A 22,921-nucleotide genomic window follows, 5' to 3' on the forward strand; every position below is an offset into this window, starting at 1 on the left:
AACTTTTTAGACAACCTGATAATAATGAATTACAATAGTCCAGCCTAGAGGAAATAAATGCATGAATTAGTTTTTCAGCGTCACTCTGAGACAAGACCTTTCTAATTTTAGAGATATTGCGCAAATGCAAAAAAGCAGTCCTACATATTTGCTTGATATGCACATTGAAGGACATATCCTGATCAAAAATGACTCCAAGATTTCTCACAGTATTACTAGAGGTCAGGGTAATGCCATCCAGAGTAAGGATCTGGTTAGACACCATGTTTCTAAGATTTGTGGGGCCAAGTACAATAACTTCAGTTTTATCTGAGTTTAAAAGCAGGAAATTAGAGGTCATCCATGTCTTTATGTCTGTAAGACAATCCTGCAGTTTAGCTAATTGGTGTGTGTCCTCTGGCTTCATGGATAGATAAAGCTGAGTATCATCTGCGTAACAATGAAAATTTAAGCAATGCTGTCTAATAATACTGCCTAAGGGAAGCATGTATAAAGTGAATAAAATTGGTCCTAGCACAGAACCTTGTGGAACTCCATAATAAACTTAGTCTGTGAAGAAGATTCCCCATTTACATGAACAAATTGTAATCTATTAGATAAATATGATTCAAACCACCGCAGCGCAATGACTTTAATACCTATGGCATGCTCTAATCGCTGTAATAAAATTTTATGGTCAACAGTATCAAAAGCAGCACTGAGGTCTAACAGAACAAGCACAGAGATGAGTCCACTGTCTGAGGCCATAAGAAGATCATTTGTAACCTTCACTAATGCTGTTTCTGTACTATGATGAATTCTAAAACCTGACTGAAACTCTTCAAATAGACCATTCCTCTGCAGATGATCAGTTAGCTGTTTTACAACTACCCTTTCAAGAATTTTTGAGAGAAAAGGAAGGTTGGAGATTGGCCTATAATTAGCTAAGATAGCTGGGTCAAGTGATGGCTTTTTAAGTAATGGTTTCAGTGCTACATCATTTCAGTGATGTAACATTCCTTACATCACATTGTGTTATTAACATTTACAGAGCAGCATTTGGGATGCTTCCTACGAATTAAGGAACATGACTTGAGTATGTAGTCAGCATTGTGTTTGTTGAAACAGCTGGAATGTCTGTGAGATAAATGATGGCTCTTTATTAAACTTTATGACACCATGAATGACACTGTAAAGAATCAGGACTTTTGAAGGTCGCATATCATTCTTTCTTCTTGTGCCATCAATGTGTGCATCCTTTATCCATCCATCTTGTCTCCTTCCAACATGTCACACCTTCTGGTAGTGAGACAAACACACCTGGGCGCTGCATGTGGGTGTCATCCGGATGGCAGGCACATAGTGGGAAGGGACTGCTAAGCCGTATGCTTTCTAATTTTACTGCCTCAATAATCACCATCATTACTCATCTGCACATTCATGTCATCCCACACAAATTGTCAGACAGTGCATAGGGATTTTATTTTGCTTAGTTTTCTTTTCTTTTAGTTTGTTTGCTTTTTAATGTTTAACATGATTTGTTTTCTTGAGATATGAGCATAATTTGCAAAATGTACCTACTATCGGATTGTATTGGATTCATGTCAGTTACTGCTAAACAATTAGAAAAAGAAGCACATCTATACGATGTGAAATAACAAAACTTGTCTTTTAAATGTAAAATTTGCAAAGTTCACTGTTTGGAAAACGTGGATAACACCAGTGGTCCTCAAGGCCTAGTACGTATATGGGACAAACCGAGTGGCTGTAAAATTGTGGGCAAAAATAATCAGCATGACAAAATAGCACTTTTTTTCCCCAAGTCTGCTGATCTACAGTCAGTGTTTAACACCGTCAGGGTGAATAATCTTGGAGATCAAGGATGGGCAGTCATGTTGGATGAAACACCAAAAGCCTGTGAGGTTTTAATCCAGCAGGTGATTTCACTGATGAGTTGTTGGGTGGAAGTCATGGGTGAAATGACCTGATGAGGTGATCGGTTTGGAAAAACCTGCAGTCTGTTGGTTCTTCATTGTGCAGTTTCTTATTACTGTTGCAGATGAAAACTGAGGAACAAGTTAAATGGGAATTTGCATACATCTGCTTTCTGAAATGTTTATTTTCTTCTGCTTTGTTTCGGGGTAAAGAGCTCCTTTAAACCTGAAATGGTTCTCGTCATGCTCTAAATGTTTACAGGTGCTGTGTTTAGAGCTGCAAGTAATTAGTTTGGAATAGCACGTGATGCCGACACATTTGCAGGAGTGTGACATGATAATGAGCCATAAACAGGATTATAGTGTACGCTCATTTGTCATGAAATAAAAAATAGTTTTTTTGTTTTTGTTTGTTTATTTGTTTGGTAAAAGCAAAAACTCACCTGATTCTGTTAGAATGATTTAAACATTAAAACAAACAAGCAAGCAAAAAATAGGGTGGCATTTGCATTTACAATAAAATGAAAAAAAAAAAAATTAAAAATCATACAATATGATTTTCTGATTTTTTTTTTTTTTAGATTGTCTCTCAGTTGAAGTGTACCTAAGATAACAATTACAAACCTCTCCATTCTTTGTAGGTGGAAAAACTTGCAAAATTGACAGTGGATCAAATACTTATTTGCCTCACTGTATATTAACGAACATGGCAGGAGTCTTCATGTAGTCTTCACGCAGTCTGCTTTATTTGTCAGCTGAGCAGCAAACAAACAAATTATACAAACTACTAGCGCTTTGCCCGTGGGGATCCATGGGGTCTAGATTTGGTAGTGTTTATAAAATAGGCAGTGTTAGGCACAGTTCCGCTAACCGCTAATTAGCGAAGCTAACTTTTTTGTTAGCGGATTAGCATTTCTGCTAACTTCGAAAACCATCAGCGGACCAACTCTCTTCCACTAAATGTAATTTTGCTAACTTTTAGTCTGCTAATGTTTTCTGTTGGCATAGTTAGTAAAGCATTTTTAATGAAAATCCATAGAACACTGCCATCTACTGGATGAGATCGTGACTAACATTCAACTGTGACGCGGTAGCTGTTCATTGCGCTGAATCACAATTAAACAGAATCTTCAGTTTTTCAAATGCCTTTTTTTCAAATGAAAAAAATAGATATTTACAAATACACATTTATTTGTGTGTTGGTTTTTTACAAATAAGTAAATCAACCAACCAGTGATGAGTAGGCTCATTTTCCCGTGATGCCTTCTGGCATCTGTGTGTTTTAATGCTCAAACCTTCATAATTAGTGCATTACTTTAAAACTAAAATATATGTGATATTTTCACTTTGTAAAAATGACAGAGTTGATGTTAATATCAATAAACTGTCTGGGATTAGTTTGGTTTTTAGATCAAACCATAAGTCAAATGTGCTTTGCTTTTTATGCCATCTGTCACACATCTGGGGCCCTGTATGTTGAATGTAAATGACTGTTCCTTCCAGCAGTTGGCAGGGTGCAGAAAGACAGAAGTGCTGACTTGTAATGACTGTTCCTTACAGCAGTGGGCAGGGTGCAGAAAGACAGAAGCGCTGACTTGTAATGACTGTTCCTTACAGCAGTGGGCAGGGTGCAGAAAGACAGAAGCGCTGACTTGTAATGACTGTTCCTTACAGCAGTTGGCAGGGTGCAGAAAGACAGAAGCGCTGACTTGTAATGACTGTTCCTTACAGCAGTGGGCAGGGTGCAGAAAGACAGAAGTGCTGACTTGTAATGACTGTTCCTTACAGCAGTGGGCAGGGTGCAGAAAGACAGAAGCGCTGACTTGTTGTTTGTGTTAGGTTTGTGATCACCTTTCATTCTACTCAGAAGTGTTGGCAGTGATTAATCTCAAAATTGGCTGACAGTGTACTGGAGTAAACACTAAAAGTTAGCAGTTAGCTGTAGCTTCTGCTACTTTTTTAGAGAATTAGTGTTACAAAAGTTAACTTTTCAGTTTGCGGATCAGCGGTTATCGACACTAACGTTTTGGTTAGATGTGTCCACCACTGAAAATAGGTAGGTCATTTATCAAGGGTGGTAAATTATGCAGTTTCTATAATGAATTGGAATGGCGTGTGAGTCCATAATGTTTTTAGAACCTTGGACCTCAACAGTTTTAGAAGAACTCATCCCTTTTATACCCTGTTAATTACATAATGTAATTACATAATTTGATGATTCCATTGGTTTCCTTGTGTCAGAAAACCTATATTTAGATACTTTGTTTATAATTATATCTTGTGTATTAGCAAAGATATTGCATTATTGCTAAACAGAGGCCATTTAGGACACCATCTTGGATTTTGGACCCTTAGAATGTGAAGAAAAAATGGTGTCCTAATTTTTTTTTAAGGTTATGATATCTTCTTTTAAAATGAAGTGAATTTTTGCTTTCACCAAAAAAAAAAAGAAAAAAAAAAAGAAAAAGAAATTACAAATGATCCTACACTCATTTCTGCTTCACTATATCCAGCAGTGTTTCTTCTGACGTTTCTTTAAACACAAGTGGGCACTGGATTGAGCAACAGGTCTTGTTTGCTCCAAGCCATAGTTCCAGCCATAGTTCAAGTGATCCAATCCTTATTGGGTCCCATCATCCCAGTGCAGTTTTCATCGCTAATTCATATTGATTAGCATGCTATGTATTGTTGACTGCAACAGACCTTATCCATCTTGGGAAATGTCTGTACTAGGGGCCAGTAGATGGCAGTGTTCTATGCATTTTGATGCTTGTTATATCACACGGTTGTTAACCTGAATCACAACAGACTTTTCGGTTTTGCAAATGCATTTTTTTAACAAATGAAATAAATGACATATTTTACAAAAGCACATTTATTTGTAAACACCAACACACGTTACATTCACTTGTGTTGGTTTTTACATAGAATGAATTAATCAACCAATCAGTATGAGCAGAGGCTCAGTTTATGTTGTGTGGGCCGCCAGAAGAGGAGGTACTGCTGCCCCACCACCAGAGGGTGCCCTGCCTGAAGTGCGGGCTTCAGGCACGAGAGGACGCTGCCGCCACGGACACAGCACGTCAACTCGTGACAGCTGTCACCCATCTTCATTTCATCACTCCATAAAAGCCGGATGTCATCTCCACCTCGCTGCTGAGATATCATCTACCTGTAGAGGTAATGACTCTCAGCCATTCGTGTGCTTACACATAAGTCTTTGTTCTATACGTGTTTTGCAGGAGTACCTGTTTAATCTCAGGCCAGCAGGAGCTGGTGATTGGCTGCTAGGACTGCATTCCTTTTCCCCCTGAGAGATAACTGCATTACTCTGCACGTTCTTGTATTAGAGGTGGAGGTGATATTTCCACCATTGTTGTTACTGGGTGTGCACGCACCCACCTCTTACTGTTTTTGCTCCTCGCCAGCAGTACCAGATCCGACATCCGGAGACTGTGGCCACCTGGGAATTCGGGACTTGGCGGCTCCAGTATTCTCCAGGCTCGGTGGCGGAGGAAATCGTGTGGTTCCGGTTCTTCTCAGGACAGACGTCTTCTATCCTCGAGCCTGCCCACACGTCACCTTTCTAGATTGACTGTTTACATAAATTCTGTAATCATCTGTGTTTTGGTTGTGCTTGTTTCACAACAGTAAAGTGTTCATATTCGACTCTTTCATTGTCCGTTCATTTACGCCCCCTGTTGTGGGTCCGTGTCACTACACTTTCCCAACAGGATATCTCAGCCAGCGTCATGGATCCCGAGGGGCGTCAACCATCTGTTGGACAACCAATGGAAGAGCAGGGTGCACAGGCGTCTGCAGGAGGCGTAATTGGTGAGTTGCAGCAAATCCTCACCGCCTTTACCGCTCGGTTGGATTTGATGACCGAGCAAAACGTCATCCTTAATCGCAAGATGGAGGCTCTCACCGCGCAGGTGGAAGCGCGCACTCAGGGCGCTGCTGCAGCTCCTCCTCCTGCCGACCCAGTGCAGAATATAGACGTTCCTCTGGTCGTTCAACGACCCCCCCCACCATCCCCTGAAGCATACATAAGTCCCCCAGAGCCGTACGGAGGTTGTGTGGAGACGTGCGCAGACTTTCTGATGCAGTGTTCGCTCGTCTTCGCACAACGTCCCATAATGTACGCGTCTGACGCCAGTAAGGTGGCTTATGTAATCAACTTGCTTCGAGGTGAGGCACGCGCTTGGGCTACAGCGCTTTGGGAGCAAAATTCATGGCTCCTTACCACTTATACTGGGTTTGTGAGGGAGTTCAAAACGGTTTTTGATCACCCTAACAGAGGAGAGACTGCTTCAACAGTGCTGCTGTCAATGCGACAGGGGCGCCGGAGCACAGCCGAATATGCAGTCGACTTCCGCATCGCGTCTGCGAGGTCCGGCTGGAATAACGTTGCGCTCCGCGCCGCCTTCATAAACGGACTGTCGTCGGTCCTGAAGGAGCACCTGGTAGCCAAGGAGGAACCGCGGGATTTAGATGGGCTTATTGATCTCGTTATACAGTTAGACAATCGGTTAGAAGAACGCCGTCGGGAGTGAGACGAAGGACGTGGCCGGGCACGCGCCGTCCCTCTCCCTACCGGGTCCGAAAAGGTTCCGCCCTCCCCACGCTCCACAGCCTCAACGCTCCGTGTGGCTACAGCTCCCCCTGCTGACGAAGCTATGGACACAAGCAGAGCCACATTTAGACCACCTAACAGACAGAGGATGCTGGCCCACGGGGAGTGCTTTGTCTGCACCTCGAGTGAGCATCAGCTAAGAGACTGCCCCAATCGGTTAAACACCAACGCCCGCCCCTAGAAACTGGGCTTAGGGTGGGCCAAGACATTCACGTGGGACATACACATATTTCCACACGACTCCCAGTTACAATCCTGAGCGGGGATTTAACCCTTCAAGCCCCAGCACTGGTGGACACGGGGTCAGAAGGGAATCTGCTAGACAGCAGATGGGCTAAGGAGGTAGGGCTCCCTCTGGTGGCGCTCCCTTCGCCATTGCAGGTGCGGGCACTAGATGGCACCCTTCTCCCTTTGATCACGCACAAGACACAACCAGTAACTCTGGTGGTGTCTGGAAATCATCGGGAGGAGATCGAGTTTTTTGTGACTCCTTCTACCTCCCGTGTGATTTTGGTTTTCCCGTGGATGTTGAAACACAATCCCCGGATTGATTGGCCGTCTGGGGTGGTGGTGCAGTGGAGCGAAACCTGCCATCAGGTGTGTTTAGGATCCTCGGTTCCTCCCGGTTTACATGCTAAGGAGGAGGTCAAAGTCCCTCCCAATCTGACAGCTGTGCCGGTTGAGTACCATGATCTGGCTGACGTCTTCAGCAAGGATCTGGCACTCACCCTCCCCCTGCACCGTCCGTATGATTGTGCCATTGATTTGATTCCGGGCATTGAGTTCCCGTCCAGCAGGCTGTACATCCTCTCACGACCTGAGGGCGAATCAATGGAGACCTATATCCGGGACTCGTTAGCTGCCGGGCTGATCCGGAACTCCACCTCCCCGATGGGTGCAGGTTTCTTTTTTGTGGGCAAGAAAGATGGCGGACTCCGTCCATGCATTGATTACAGGGGGCTGAATGAGATTACGGTTCGCAATCGATACCCGTTGCCCCTGTTAGATTCAGTGTTCAAGCCCCTGCATGGAGCCCAAATCTTCACTAAACTGGATCTTAGAAATGCGTACCACCTGGTTCGGGTCCGGAAGGGAGACGAGTGGAAGACGGCATTTAACACCCCGTTAGGTCATTTTGAGTACCTGGTCATGCCGTTCGGCCTCACTAACGCCCCCACGACGTTCCAAGCTTTGGTTAATGATGTCTTGCGGGACATCCTGCACCGATTCGTCTTCTTATATCTGGACGATATACTCATTTTTTCTCCGGACCCTGAGACTCATGTCCAGCATGTACGTCAGGTCCTGCAGCGGTTGTTGGAGAACCAGCTGTTTGTGAAGGGCGAGAAGTGTGAGTTTCACCGCACCTCTTTGTCCTTCCTGGGGTTTATCATCTCCTCCAACTCCGTCGCTCCTGATCCGGCCAAGGTTGTGGCGGTGAGAGATTGGCCCCAATCAACAAGCCGTAGGAAGCTGCAACAGTTCCTCGGCTTTGCAAATTTCTACAGGAGGTTCATTAAGGGCTATAGTCAGGTAGTTAGCCCCCTGACAGACCTGACCTCTCCAAAAGTCCCCTTCACCTGGTCGGATCAGTGCGAAGCCGCGTTCAGGGAGTTGAAACGACGTTTCTCGACTGCACCAGTTCTGGTCCAGCCCGACCCTGGCCGCCAGTTTGTGGTTGAGGTGGACGCCTCTGACTCAGGGATAGGAGCCATGCTATCCCAGAGCGGAGAGACCGACAAGGTTCTTCACCCGTGTGCCTATTTCTCCCGCAGGTTGACCCCGACTGAACGGAACTATGACGTCGGCAACCGAGAGCTCCTTACGGTGAAAGAGGCTCTTGAGGAGTGGAGACATCTGTTGGAGGGAGCGTCTGTGCCGTTCACGGTTTTCACTGACCACCGGAACCTGGAGTATATCAGGACCGCCAAGCGGCTGAACCCCAGGCAAGCCCGCCGGTCACTGTTCTTCGGGCGTTTTGACTTCCGGATCACCTATCGCCCCGGGACCAAGAACCAAAGATCAGATGCCTTGTCCCGGGTACACGAAGACGAAGTCAAAACCGAGCTGTCGGATCCACTGGAGACCATCATTCCAGAGTCCACTGTCGTGGCCACCCTCACCTGGGACGTGGAGAAGACCGTCCGGGAGGCCCTGGCACGGAGCCCGGACCCCGGAACTGGACCAAAGAACCGTTTATATGTCCCACCAGAGGCCAGAGCTGCAGTCTTTTACTTCTGTCACGGGTCCAAGCTCTCTTGTCATCCAGGGTTGCGTAGGACCGTGGCAGTTGTCCGGCAGCACTTCTGGTGGGCGTCTATGGAGGCCAACGACCGGGAGTATGTCCAGGCCTGCACCACCTGTGCCAGGGGCAAGGCAGACCACTCCAAGACACAAGGACTTCTGCAACCTCTTCCGGTGCCTCGTCGCCCCTGGTCTCACATTGGCCTGGACTTTGTCACGGGCCTCCCGCTGTCCCAGGGCATGAGGACCATCTTCACGATAGTGGTAGTTTCTCCAAGGCGGCCCACTTCGTGGCCCTCTCGAAGCTCCCTACGGCCCAGGAGACAGCTGACCTGCTGGTCCGCCACGTCGTGCGTCTGCATGGGATACCAACGGACATTGTCTCGGACCGCGGTCCTCAGTTCTCCTCACAGGTTTGGAGGAGTTTCTGCAGAGAACTGGGGGCCAACATGAGCCTCTCGTCCGGGTATCACCCTCAGACGAATGGACAGGCAGAGCGGGCCAACCAAGAACGTGAAGAGGCCCTCCGCTGTGTTACATCCGCGCACCCGTCGGCCTGGAGTCACCATCTGGCCTGGATCGAGTACGCCCATAACAGCCAGGTGTCCTCTGCCACCGACCTCTCCCCGTTTGAGGTGTGTCTGGGGTACCAGCCCCCATTGTTCCCGTGGTGGAAGGAGAGGTCGGTGTGCCCTCGGTCCAGGCCCACCTGCGAAGATGCCATCGGGTGTGGCGCACCGCCCGTTCTGCCTTGTTGAAGGCCCAGACGAGGGCTAAGGCCCATGCAGACCGCCGGCGTTCCCCGGCCCCTGCTTACCAGCCCGGGCAGGAGGTATGGCTTTCAATGAAGGACATCCCCTTACAAGTGGACTCCCCAAAGTTGAAGGAACGATACATCGGGCCGTTTAGGATCCTTAAAGTCCTCAGCTCGGCCGCAGTGAAGCTACAGCTGCCGGCTTCACTGCGGATCCACCCGGTCTTTCATGTCTCCCGCATCAAGCCATACCACACCTCAACCCTCTGCACTCCTGGACCGGCGCCACCTCCTGCCCGGATCATCGACAGGGAGCCTGCATGGACGGTTCGCAGGCTCCTGGACGTCCGTCAGAAGGGCCGGGGGTTTCAGTATTTGGTGGACTTGGAGGGGTATCGACCAGAAGAACGCTCCTGGGTGAAGAGGAGCTTCATCCTGGACCCGGACCTCCTGGCCGACTTCTACCAATGTCACACGGACAAGCCTGGTTGGGCGCCAGGAGGCGCCCGTTTGGGGGGGGGGGGGTCCTGTTGTGTGGGCCGCCAGAAGAGGAGGTACTGCTGGCCCACCACCAGAGGGTGCCCTGCCTGAAGTGCGGGCTTCAGGCACGAGAGGGCGCTGCCGCCACGGACACAGCTGGGAGTGACAGCTGTCACACATCAACTCATGACAGCTGTCACCCATCTTCATTTCATCACTCCATAAAAGCCGGATGTCATCTCCACCTCGCTGCCGAGATATCATCTACCTGTAGAGGTAACGACTCTCAGCCGTTCGTGTGCTTACACATAAGTCTTTGTTCTATACGTGTTTTGCAGGAGTACCTGTTTAATCTCAGGACAGCAGGAGCTGGTGATTGGGAGCTAGGACTGCATTCCTTTTCCCCCTGAGAGATAACTGCATTACTCTGCACGTTCTTGTATTAGAGGTGGAGGTGGTATTTCCACCATTGTTGTTACTGGGTGTGCACGCACCCACCTCTTACTGTTTTTGCTCCTCGCCAGCAGTACCAGATCCGACATCCGGAGACTGTGGCCACCTGGGAATTCGAGACTTGGCGGCTCCAGTATTCTCCAGGTTCGGTGGCGGAGGAAATCGTGTCGTTCCGGTTCTTCTCAGGACAGACGTCTTCTATCCTCGAGCCTGCCCACACGTCACCTTTCTAGATTGACTGTTTGCATAAATTCTGTAATCATCTGTGTTTTGGTTGTGCTTGTTTCACAACAGTAAAGTGTTCATACTCTTTCATTGTCCGTTCATTTACGCCCCCTGTTGTGGGTCCGTGTCACTACACTTTACCAACAGTTTACCCATAATCCCTTTGGGCATCTGTGTGTTAATGTTCAAATCTTCAGAATTAGTGTATTATTTTGAAATTAGCAGATATTTCATTTATTAATTTATTTTAATGGGACCATGCATATTAATGAACAGAAAACAAGTACTGTAAATATGCCGAATTTAGCTCAAGGCTATTTTCCATCCGCAGTCCCATGGGGTAAAAATACCACCAACACAAACCATACATGACCCATACATGTTATATTTTCACTTTGTACATTTTAAGAGTTGATATTAATGTAGTTATTCTATCCATATTAATTTGATTTATAAATCAAAACCATAAGTCAAATCTGCTTTCCTTTTCAAGACGTCTCATGACTGGACCACTGTATGCTGTCAAGGGTAATGACTTTTGTTTGTTTTTTTTATTTGTAGCAGCCTGGCGACCAGGTCTCTTCTGCTGGGGTAGAGTAGACCTCAGTTCCTCTCGCCTGCCTCGGTACTGCAACATAGCAGACAGGAGCCAACAAGGTTTATAAAAGTTATTCACCATTACTAACTATGTAAAAAATGTTAGCGGTTTAAAAGTTATCAGAACTAAATTTATCTGAAGTTAATTGGTTCGCTGATGGTTTTTGAAGTTATCTGAAAAGCTAATCCGCTAACAAAAAAGTTAGCTTCACTCATTAGTGGTTTGCAGAACTGAAGTGTTATGTGCAGATGAGCAGCTGAGCAATCAAATCAATTACCTTGTTGCTGGTTTTGAGAGTAGGAATACAGGGTGCCACAGACTTTCATCCTCCACAGCTTGGTCAAGTTGGTCATAGGAAAGACCTTCTAAGGGCCTTCTAAGTAGTAATAATATTGTGAATCCTTGTAACTTGTCCACCAATAACAACCTTAACCATACTGAAAGTATTTGTAAGTAAATAAGTAAGGAGGCTTTATTTATTTTTCATTTATTTATTTTATTTGCACAAGCACTTATATATATATATAGGATATATATATATATATATATATATATATATATATATATATTATTATTATTATTATTATATAATTATTATTATTATTATTATTATTATTATTAGGTGATATAATGCCTTTTTTATACTATATGTTTGTTTTATGTTTTGTATGTGATGGTATGTCTATTTGGACATTGGAGTCTGCAGTAAAGTTTGATGATGATGATATAGCACTTTTCTCAGACCAAGGTCACAAAGTGCGTCACATGATATAAATAGACAAAAACAACACATACAAATATAAAAAACAGTCAAGTAATCGAAACTAAAATGCCAGTTTGAAAAAAATGTGTCTTTAGTTGCTGTCTGAAAGCATCTACAGAATCCAGAGAGTGAAGGGAACAACAGGTACTCTCTTTGTAAGATCAGACTGCATTGTAACAGTTGCTAGATACCCAATTTGATTGCCACATCCATCCTGAGTTGACAAGTACTTGTCACACCTATTATATTTGATAGCCTGTTTTAAACACCACAATGCCAGCATTGAAAATAAATGGAATTGTGGTTATGTGTTACAATGAGAAATAAATACTGTGCACTAGTTGCAGTATAGCTGTTTTTAATGTGGTGGCGTATTTTAGATTTTGCTACAGTTGGATAAATTACCATTTTTATATCAGAGATGTGTGTGACAGTTGCTCCACTAACGTGTGGGATTTCATTCGTGTCCATCATGCTCTAGCACTTACTTTAATTTACCCCCTGAGTGAGACACAGGTGTTGAATACATGTTGTAAACCGTAGGACGTTAGACAATGTTGGGGTTTATTCATTGCAAAAAAGTAGAAGTGTAGTGTTTATCTCCGTAAAGATGATATTTATGCTGGCAAGCGGTAGCACAGGCAATTAACAACACAATCTGCTTCCAAGTCCTGAACTCATCTGTCTCTACCTCATCCATTGCTCCAGCAACTTCCCCATCCTTCTCTATCTAATAAGCTCCTCCCATCCCTCCATCTCTTCTTGATTATCAGTTCCATTAAGATGTGACAATAGGGTGTAAATCAGGACATTGCATTTCCAAATGTTAAACAAGGTTGTCTTGTATTGCCGTGTTTTGTACGGTTCTACAACCCCTGGCAAAAATTATGGAATCACTGGCCTCGGAGGATGTTCATTCAATTGTTTAATTTTGTAGAAAAAAAGCAGATCACAGACATGACACAAAACTAAAGTCATTTCAAATGGCAACTTTCTGGCTTTAAGAAACACTATCAGAAATCAGGAAAAAAAAAATTGTGGCAGTCAGTAACGGTTACTTTTTTAGACCAAGCAGAGGGGAAAAAATATGGAATCACTCAATTCTGAGGAAAAAATTATGGAATCATGAAAAACAAAAGAACGCTCCAACACATCACTAGTATTTTGTTGCACCACCTCTGGCTTTTATAACAGCTTGCAGTCTCTGAGGCATGGACTTAATGAGTGACAAACAGTACTCTTCATCAATCTGGCCCCAACTTTCTCTGATTGCTGTTGCCAGATCAGCTTTGCAGGTTGGAGCCTTGTCATGGACCATTTTCTTCAACTTCCACCAAAGATTTTCAATTGGATTACGATCCAGACTATTTGCAGGCCATGACATTGACCCTATGTATCTTTTTGCAAGGAATGTTAACAGTTTTTGCTCTATGGCAAGATGCATTATCATCTTGAAAAATGATTTCATCATCCCCAAACATCCTTTCAATTGATGGGATAAGAAAAGTGTCCAAAATATCGTAACATAAACTTCTGCATTTATTGATGATGTAATGACAGCCATCTCCCCAGTGCCTTTACCTGACATGCAGCCCCATATCATCAATGACTGTGGAAATTTACATGTTCTCTTCAGGCAGTCATCTTTATAAATCTCATTGGAACGGCACCAAACAAAAGTTCCAGCATCGTCACTTTGCCCAATGCAGATTTGAGATTCATCGCTGAATATGACTTTCATCCATCGTTCCTCATTTGTTTTGTTGTGCATTTTCAATATTTGAGACATATTGCTTTACGTTTTCTCTCTTGACGCTTTGATGTCTTCCTTGGTCTACCAGTATTTTTGCCTTTAACAACCTTCCCATGTTGTTTGTATTTGGGCCAGAGTTTAGACACAGCTGACTGTGAACAACCAACATCTTTTGCAACATTGCGTGATGATTTACCCTCTTTTAAGAGTTTGATAATCCTCTCCTTTGTTTCAATTGACATCTCTCATGTTGGAGCCATGATTCATGTCAGTCCACTTGGTGCAACAGCTCTCCAAGGTGTGATCACTCCTTTTTAGATGCAGACTAACGAGCAGATCTGATTTGATGCAGGTGTTAGTTTTGGGGATGAAAATTTACAGGGTGATTCCATAATTTATTCCTCAGAATTGAGTGAGTCCATATTTTTTTCCCTCTGCTTGGTCTAAAAAAGTAACCGTTACTGACTGCCACAATTATTTTTCCTGATTTCTTATAGTGTTTCTTAAAGCCAGAAAGTTGCCATTTGAAATGACTTTAGTTTTATGTCATGTCTGTGATCTGCTTTTTTTCTACAAAATTAAACAACTGAATGAACATCCTCCGAGGCCGGTGATTCCATAATTATTGCCAGGGGTTGTATTAATGTGTCGAGTCTGAAGATATGTCACTGGTGAAAGAGTGTGAAATTGGGATATGGGAATAGACAGAAAATGGCAAGCAAGGGGAAAATTGAAAGAGACTGAGAAGAGACTGTTGTACAAGAATGGAGTGACAGACAGACAGAACGGCACGTTGTTTTGTAGACTTTCTGATAGAAAAGGACAGACTCATTCGCCTTGGGAGGTGGTGTTGTTTGGTGGGAGGCCTGAGGTGGTTAAGGAGGTGTCAGGTTTGGCTGTCCCAGACATCACATAATCTACTTTAAAGAATACCTGTTTGGCATAGCCAAGGCCAGTGTTGCACACACTCACACATCTTTCTTGATTTGAAGATGAGAATAGTTAAAAACAAATTCAGCAAGTAAACCTTTGCAGTTATTTTATCTCCACATTATTAATGTTCACCCCATTCAGGAAGTGGACGTATGTATCTATCATTCACGCTATGTGACTGCAAAGATTGGTCAAAACACTTCTTTTGCATTCACCCGGCTTTAAATGGACAGCAGTCTTGGCTTATGTCCCGGTCACATGGCACACGGCGATAGCTGTACGAAGAATAAAATGTCAAAAAGTCAAAAATCTTTGCGAAAAGGTAGACAAAAGATCCTACACTTTTCCCATCATTGAAACGAAAGGAACGAAACAAATCCAAAACTGACAGAAAAATGAACGCCTTAAATGGTAAATGGCTTTTCCATCTGCATAAGATGCCCAAAGCGCTTTACAATTATGCCTCACATTCACTCCGATGTCAGGGTGCTGCCATACAAGGCGCTCACTACACACCAGGAGCAATAGGGGATTAAAGACCTTGCCCAAGGACCCTTAGTGATTTTCCAGTCAGGCGGGGATTTGAACTGAGGATCTTCTGGTCTCAGGCCCAACACCTTAACCACTAGACCATCACCTCCCCCTGAAATGAAATCGAAGCAAAACATTCACGATGACGTTACAGAGAGTGGGCATACAACCGAGTGCAACCATCCTCGCCCTCATTTCTGCAGTAGGTGCAGGTATGAGATGTTGTTTGTCTTGACAACAGGTGAGAGATTGTTTGTCTTCACAACAACAACTTTTGTTTGTCTACACATTCTGAGTTCTCCATCAGCCATGGAGAACAGTCCGTGCCAAATGAAGGCTACTCCCGAAGACACGCACATGCAGGCTAGCCACAAACGGTTGGAACATGCGTAAATAGTTCAAATAGTTGATAAAATGTTCTAGTGCTATTGTTTCTGCATGAAAACATTGCTTTTTCATCCCAAACATGAAGTTAGTTGCACATTAGTGATGCAAGGGTGTCGAAGCTTTAGTTATTGATTCATTCAGATATCGTTACATTTGTTCAGGTTTGATGATGATGATATAGCACTTTTCTCAGACCAAGGTCACAAAGTGCGTCACATGATATAAATAGACAAAAACAACACATACAAATATAAAAAACAGTCAAGTAATCGAAACTAAAATGCCAGTTTGAAAAAAATGTGTCTTTAGTTGCTGTCTGAAAGCATCTACAGAATCCAGAGAGTGAAGGGAACAACAGGTACTCTCTTTGTAAGATCAGACTGCATTGTAACAGTTGCTAGATACCCAATTTGATTGCCATATCCATCCCGAGTTGACAAGTACTTGTCACACCTATTATATTTGATAGCCTGTTTTAAACACCACAATGCCAGCATTGAAAATAAATGGAATTGTGGTTATGTGTTACAATGAGAAATAAATACTGTGGCAATTTGGCCGCTGTCGGACTACTACAGGCCAGTACAATTTATAAAATAGTGGCCTGCTTGGGCCCTACAAATATTTGTTAAATTCTATTTTACCATTTTTTTTTTCAGTGACAAAGTTAAATTTCTTCACATCTCTGTGTCATCAAACTTCAGCAGTTTTTGCGCAGGGGAGCGATAGCTCCGACCTCTCGCCATGACAAAAACATGTTTGTTTTTGTCTTGTGCACGCTCTGCTGAGGAAACGAAATTAGCTGCACAGTCAACGGGTCCGAGTCCAACGATATGTCTAGACTGAAAATAAATATGAGTAAATTACATACTTTATTTCTTTTTTGGTGGTTTCTTGAGGCATGGTGTAAGTGCAGAAATGCAGTACGACCTCAAAACATGCCCCTGTGAAATAAATTGAGCGCACCCTTTCTTCTTCTATGGCATTTAGCAGCAGCCAGCATCCTTATTGTTGCATTGCTGCCACCTTTTTGCATCAGTCCGTTATTGCAGTACTAAATCCTCTCGATGAGTCCAGTGTCTTTCAAGTATTTAAAAAATCTACACTTCCCCCTCCCACTTCACCCTATGTCTAAAATGCTTCATACAGAAATTTCTTTCAGGCCTATTCTTCTACATTCTGAGGGAAGCGCTTGCCTTTCTCTGGAATATTTATTACAATATATAAGGACATCCCCAATCGGCAAAAGAATGTCCTAAATGAGGTCTTGCTGACTCCTGGATGAACTTGTCCCAATACTATTGATAGCTGACACAGAGTCAATTCAATGTGAACTGTATTTCATTAAATGTATTGAAGTAATATCACTGTGTGTGACAATACTGCCTGAGCATTCTTTAATCAAATCTATGATAGAAATGTACATATAACCGTTTTATTTTCAGTAACTGTTGTTGTGAGCTCATGATTTGGGTGCTGTTTTAAGCTTAAGCACCTGATTGTCCACTAAACATGGCAAAAATGTGCCGCCTTGGGTGATCATTGCTAACAGAATTGCTATACTAAACATTTCTGGGGAGAACCCTGTTCAGACTTTACTGCCACTACAATAATTGATGTCTTTTTTTGTCTTTCTTTTTATTCCCCACCAGCGCTTACATCAACAAGGCAAGTGACTTGTCTGAGCAGGTGACACTCATCGACTCGCTGCACTCACCCGAGGGACTGGCCGTTGACTGGGTCCACAAGAATATCTACTGGACCGACTCGGGCAACAAGACCGTCTCTGTTGCCACGGGAGACGGCAGGAAGAGGAAGGTTCTGATTGCCACAGAGCTGAGTGAGCCAAGAGCCATTGTAGTAGATCCACACCAAGGGTGAGTAGGAGAAGGAAATTTGATCTAAAATAAGAGTTTAAATGTTTTACGACACCAAGTGAAGCTAAAAATTATAGCCCAAGCTACAGTTTGTAGGATTTAGAAGTGTTTATTTTCAGAAATGGCATATAGCATTCATAGTCATCTGTTCATTAGGATATCATTACCTGCAACAGTGAGTCAATGTGTTTTCATGAGGTTAGAATGAGTCCTTTATTTCTACATAGGAGCAGGCTGCTCACTGAGGCTGCCATGTTGCACAACCATGCTGGTACAGTAGCCCAAAAGTGACAAACTTTCACATTCTGCAGTGTAGCTGGAAGACTGAAGAGAAAGGCAGAGAAACCAGTGGATGCTCCCCTATATAGTGTCTACTGGGTGCTAGTGAAGGCTAAAAAGTTTGAAAACCCTAATTTATGTGAAATTCAGGATGTCGCAAATTGCTTATCACAAGAGAAGGCAAAGGAACACGAATCCAATTAAGGGTCACAGGGGGCTGGGGCCTATCCCAGCAGTCATAGAGCACAAGGTGGGGTACACCCTGGATAGGACTTCAGTCTGTTGCAGGTTCACATATAGACAAACAAGCACATTCACACCCACATGCACACCTACGGACAATTAAATGTTTCCAATCCACCTAACCTGCATGCCTTTGGATGTGGGAGGAAGCCGGAGCACCCGGAGGGAACCCACGCAAACACGGGGAGAACACGCAAACTCCACACAGAAAGATCACAGTGGGAATCCAAACCATGACCTTCTTGTTGTGAGGCAACAGTGCTAACCACTAAGCCACAGTGCTGCCCTCCCCTCCCTGTCACCAAAGAAGTGAAAATTTTAAGGGAAACAAAATCAGGACCAGCAACAGCATAATGCAGTCTGTAATCTCACCACTAGATGGGACTAAAACCTACACACTAGCTTTAATCACCTGATTTTTCAGTTGCTGTGCAACTTGTCTTTGCCCTGCAACATTTTTGTCCAAGTATCTGCAGAGCTGCGACAACATGCATGCAAGTGAAGCCTAATCATCACGTTTTTCCTCAAAGACACACACATTGTACTTTACAGATAATTGTTTTTTGTTTCAGGTTTGTTCTAATTTTGACTTGTGCAAATGACTGATGTTCAAATAGAGGGATATGAGCTGTATTTTGTGAACAGAAGAGATAAAAGGGGCGGTGGTGTTGCTCTGTACATAAAGGCAGATCTGATATGTACAATTGTAGAAGAAATGACAACTGTGGATGACATCATTGAAATTGTAACAGTGGAACTTGTACATGAAACATCTAAAAATATTTTAATCAGTTGTGTATACAGAGCACCAGACACTTGTGAAATTATCAGGAATGGGATCTTGATGACAGATGTTAGTGATCATTTACCAGTCTTTTCAATATTTAAATATAAAAATAGGTACAAGAAAAAAAACTGTTATAAACTTTAAAAGAGACAAGTCAGTAAAAGCCTTAGAGGCATTAAAATATGATCTTAAAAATCAAAATTGGGAAGAAGTTTATGTCAGTGATGTTAATGTAGCATATAACTCATTTATGAAAATATTGATGAAATCATATAATAAAAACTGTAAATTAATAGAAATGAGTAAGAAAAGAGTAAATAAACCATGGCTGACAAAGGGAATAAAAAATGCTTGTGCAAAGAAAAACTATTTATACAGGTGCTTTTTAAAAATGCAAACAAAGGAAACAGAACACAGATACAAAAAATATAAAAATAAACTATTGACAATAATTAGGAAACAAAAAAAAGATTATTATAGTGAACAATTAAATAAGAATAAAGATAATATGAGGGCAACATGGGGAATTATAAAAAGTGTGATTGAAAGTGATGGAGCGAAAGCAACTTTTCCAAATTACTTTGTCAAAGAAAATAAAGAGATATATGACATAAAAGAAGTGGCAAATGGGTTTAATGATTATTTTTCAAATGTAGGATCAAGTCTGGTGGGAAATAAACCAATAGTAGAAGATACTTTACATACATTTGTAAATACGGTCAATAGTATTTTCCTGGACAATGTGGATAAAGATGAAATAAGAAATATTGTAAAAAACTATGTAAGCAAAAGATCAACTGACCATGAAGATTTAGACATGATGACTGTAAAAAGTATAATAGAAACTGTTATTGAACCATTTACTTATATTTGTAATCTGTCTCTGTCAACAGGGATTTTTCCAGATTAAATGAAAATTGCCAAGGTAGTCCCATTATATAAAAATGGAGACAAACATAAATTCTCTAATTACAGGCCAGTATCATTGCTTCCACAGTTTTCTAAAATTATGGAAAAAGTTTTTGTGACAAGGTTGGATAAATTCACTGAGAAACATCATATTTTAAATAATGTTCAGTATGGATTCAGAACAAAACATTCGACAGCTATGGCAATTATGGAATTAATAGAGAAAATATCAACAACAATAGAAAATAAGGATTATTTTGTAAGTAATTTTATTGACTTGAAAAAAGCTTTTGATGTTATTGACCACTCAAGATTGCTTCACAAGTTACAACAATATGGAATAAGAGGTATTGCACATCAGTGGGTAAAAAGCTACTTAGAAAACAGAAAACAGTTTGTTCAGATAAATAATATCAAATCAGAATTGTGTAATATTGCTTATGGAGTACCACAAGGATCAGTACTTGGACCCAAACTGTTTATTTTGTATATCAATGATTTTGTGAATGTATCTAATGTGCTTGGTAGCATTTTATTTGCTGATGATACAACGCTGTTTTACTCTGGATCAGATATACAGGAAGTAGCACAAGTGATAAAAACAGAATTGGAAAAGGTTAAGCATTGGTTTGATATAAACAGACTGTCACTTAATATTAATAAGACAAATTTCATATTGTTTAATGACAGAGCAAAAAAAAATAACGTGTCATTACAAATAGATGGAATGGATATACAAAGGGTAAAAGAAATGAAATTTTTAGGAGTCATAATTGATGAAGATCTTACATGGAAGTCACACATAAATTACATAAAAGGAAAAATAGCGAAAGCCATTGCTGTTTTGCATAAAGTAAAATATTCATTAAATAGTTATGGTTTATTAACATTGTACAATTCATTGATTTTCCCATATTTAACTTATTGTGTAGAAATCTGGGGATCAACATATACAACTTATATACAACCTTTGTTTATTCTGCAGAAAAGGGCTTTAAGGGTGATTAGCAACAGTGGTTTTAGAGATCCATCTAATCCATTGTTTATTAAGTACAGGGTACTTAAATTTCGTGATTTGGTCGATTTGAAAATATTACAATGTACCAAGCAAATAAAAATACTTTACCAACAAACATTCAAAATATGTTTGAGAAAAGAGTAAGTAGTTATAAACTGAAAGGAATAGAAGTCTTTAGAAAACCAAGATACAGAACCAGAGTAAAAGAACGGAGTATTGCAGTAAATGGTGTAAAATTATGGAACAATCTCAACAAAGAAATTAAAGAATTAAGGTCGCTTAAATTATTTAAAAAACGTATTAAACTAGATGTATTAAGTAAGTATGAAACTATAAAATAAGTTAGTGGGCTGTAAGGAAGTTTAAAAAAAAATGTAATTTGTTAATAATGTATAAAATGTTTTAAGTTTAAAAATGTAACCTGTCAGAGATGTAATCTATTTAATAATGGTCATGATTATGAAATAAGTCAGTGGTATGTGACAAGTTAAAGAAATACAATCTGTTAAATAATGTTGAAAAATGACGCTGGATATTGAAAGATTGTATTGTAAAAAGGGGCAGAAAATATAAGACTTGTTCTTCTCTCTGCTCCTTTTCATTCTGGTAATGGAGATGCTTTATTTCTGCTTTTCTGTTTTTTTTTTTTTTCTTTTAAATGAATGAAATAAATAAATAAATGAAATGAATGAAAAATGAATGAAATTAAACATATGAAGTATTTCTGAGTCTGATATGTACACTCAACAAAAATATAAACGCAACACTTTTGGTTTTGCTCCCATTTTGTATGAGATGAACTCAAAGATGTAAAACTTTTTCCACATACACAATATCACCATTTCCCTCAAATATTGTTCACAAACCAGTCTAAATCTGTGATAGTGAGCACTTCTCCTTTGCTGAGATAATCCATCCCACCTCACAGGTGTGCCATATCAAGATGCTGATTAGACACCATGATTAGTGCACAGGTGTGCCTTAGACTGTCCACAATAAAAGGCCACTCTGAAAGGTGCAGTTTTGTTTTATTGGGGGGGATACCAGTCAGTATCTGGTGTGACCACCATTTGCCTCATGCAGTGCAACACATCTCCTTCGCATAGAGTTGATCAGGTTGTCAATTGTGGCCTGTGGAATGTTGGTCCACTCCTCTTCAATGGCTGTGCGAAGTTGCTGGATATTGGCAGGAACTGGTACACGCTGTCGTATACGCCGGTCCAGAGCATCCCAAACATGCTCAATGGGTGACATGTCCGGTGAGTATGCCGGCCATGCAAGAACTGGGACATTTTCAGCTTCCAAGAATTGTGTACAGATCCTTGCAACATGGGGCCGTGCATTATCCTGCTGCAACATGAGGTGATGTTCTTGGATGTATGGCACAACAATGGGCCTCAGGATCTCGTCACGGTATCTCTGTGCATTCAAAATGCCATCAATAAAATGCACCTGTGTTCTTCATCCATAACAGACGCCTGCCCATACCATAACCCCACCGCCACCATGGGCCACTCGATCCACAACATTGATATCAGAAAACCGCTCACCCACACGACGCCACACACGCTGTCTGCCATCTGCCCTGGACAGTGTGAACTGGGATTCATCTGTGAAGAGAACACCTCTCCAACATGCCAAACGCCAGCGAATGTGAGCATTTGCCCACTCAAGTCGGTTACGACGACGAACTGGAGTCAGGTAAAGACCCCAATGAGGACGACGAGCATGCAGATGAGCTTCCCTGAGATGGTTTCTGACAGTTTGTGCAGAAATTCTTTGGTTATGCAAACCGATTGTTTCAGCAGCTGTCCGAGTGGCTGGTCTCAGACGATCTTGGAGGTGAACATGCTGGATGTGGAGGTCCTGGGCTGGTGTGGTTACACGTGGTCTGCGGTTGTGAGGCTGGTTGGATGTACTGCCAAATTCTCTGAAACGCCTTTGGAGACGGCTTATGGTAGAGAAATGAACATTCAATACACGAGCAACAGCTCTGGTTGACATTCCTGCTGTCAGCATGCCAACTGCACGCTCCCTCAAATCTTGAGACATCTGTGACATTGTGCTGTGTGATAAAACTGCACCTTTCAGAGTGGCCTTTTATTGTGGACAGTCTAAGGCACACCTGTGCACTAATC

At 42.3% G+C, this 22,921-nt stretch overlaps 1 protein-coding gene across 5 annotated transcripts in view; it reads left to right on the plus strand.

The window, feature by feature from the left end:
• Nucleotides 1-22,921, plus strand: part of lrp8 (low density lipoprotein receptor-related protein 8, apolipoprotein e receptor) — a 564,614-nt gene that overhangs the window by 467,597 nt on the left and 74,096 nt on the right. For all 5 annotated transcript variants that reach the window (XM_034179535.1, XM_034179536.1, XM_034179537.1 and 2 more), the window contains exon 11: nucleotides 17,323-17,547. In XM_034179535.1, coding sequence (XP_034035426.1) covers nucleotides 17,323-17,547 — 225 coding nt within the window. The remainder of the gene's footprint in view (nucleotides 1-17,322; nucleotides 17,548-22,921) is intronic.

The sequence above is a fragment of the Thalassophryne amazonica genome, chromosome 10 (genome assembly GCF_902500255.1).
Source record: "Thalassophryne amazonica chromosome 10, fThaAma1.1, whole genome shotgun sequence".
Classification (NCBI taxonomy): domain Eukaryota; kingdom Metazoa; phylum Chordata; class Actinopteri; order Batrachoidiformes; family Batrachoididae; genus Thalassophryne; species Thalassophryne amazonica.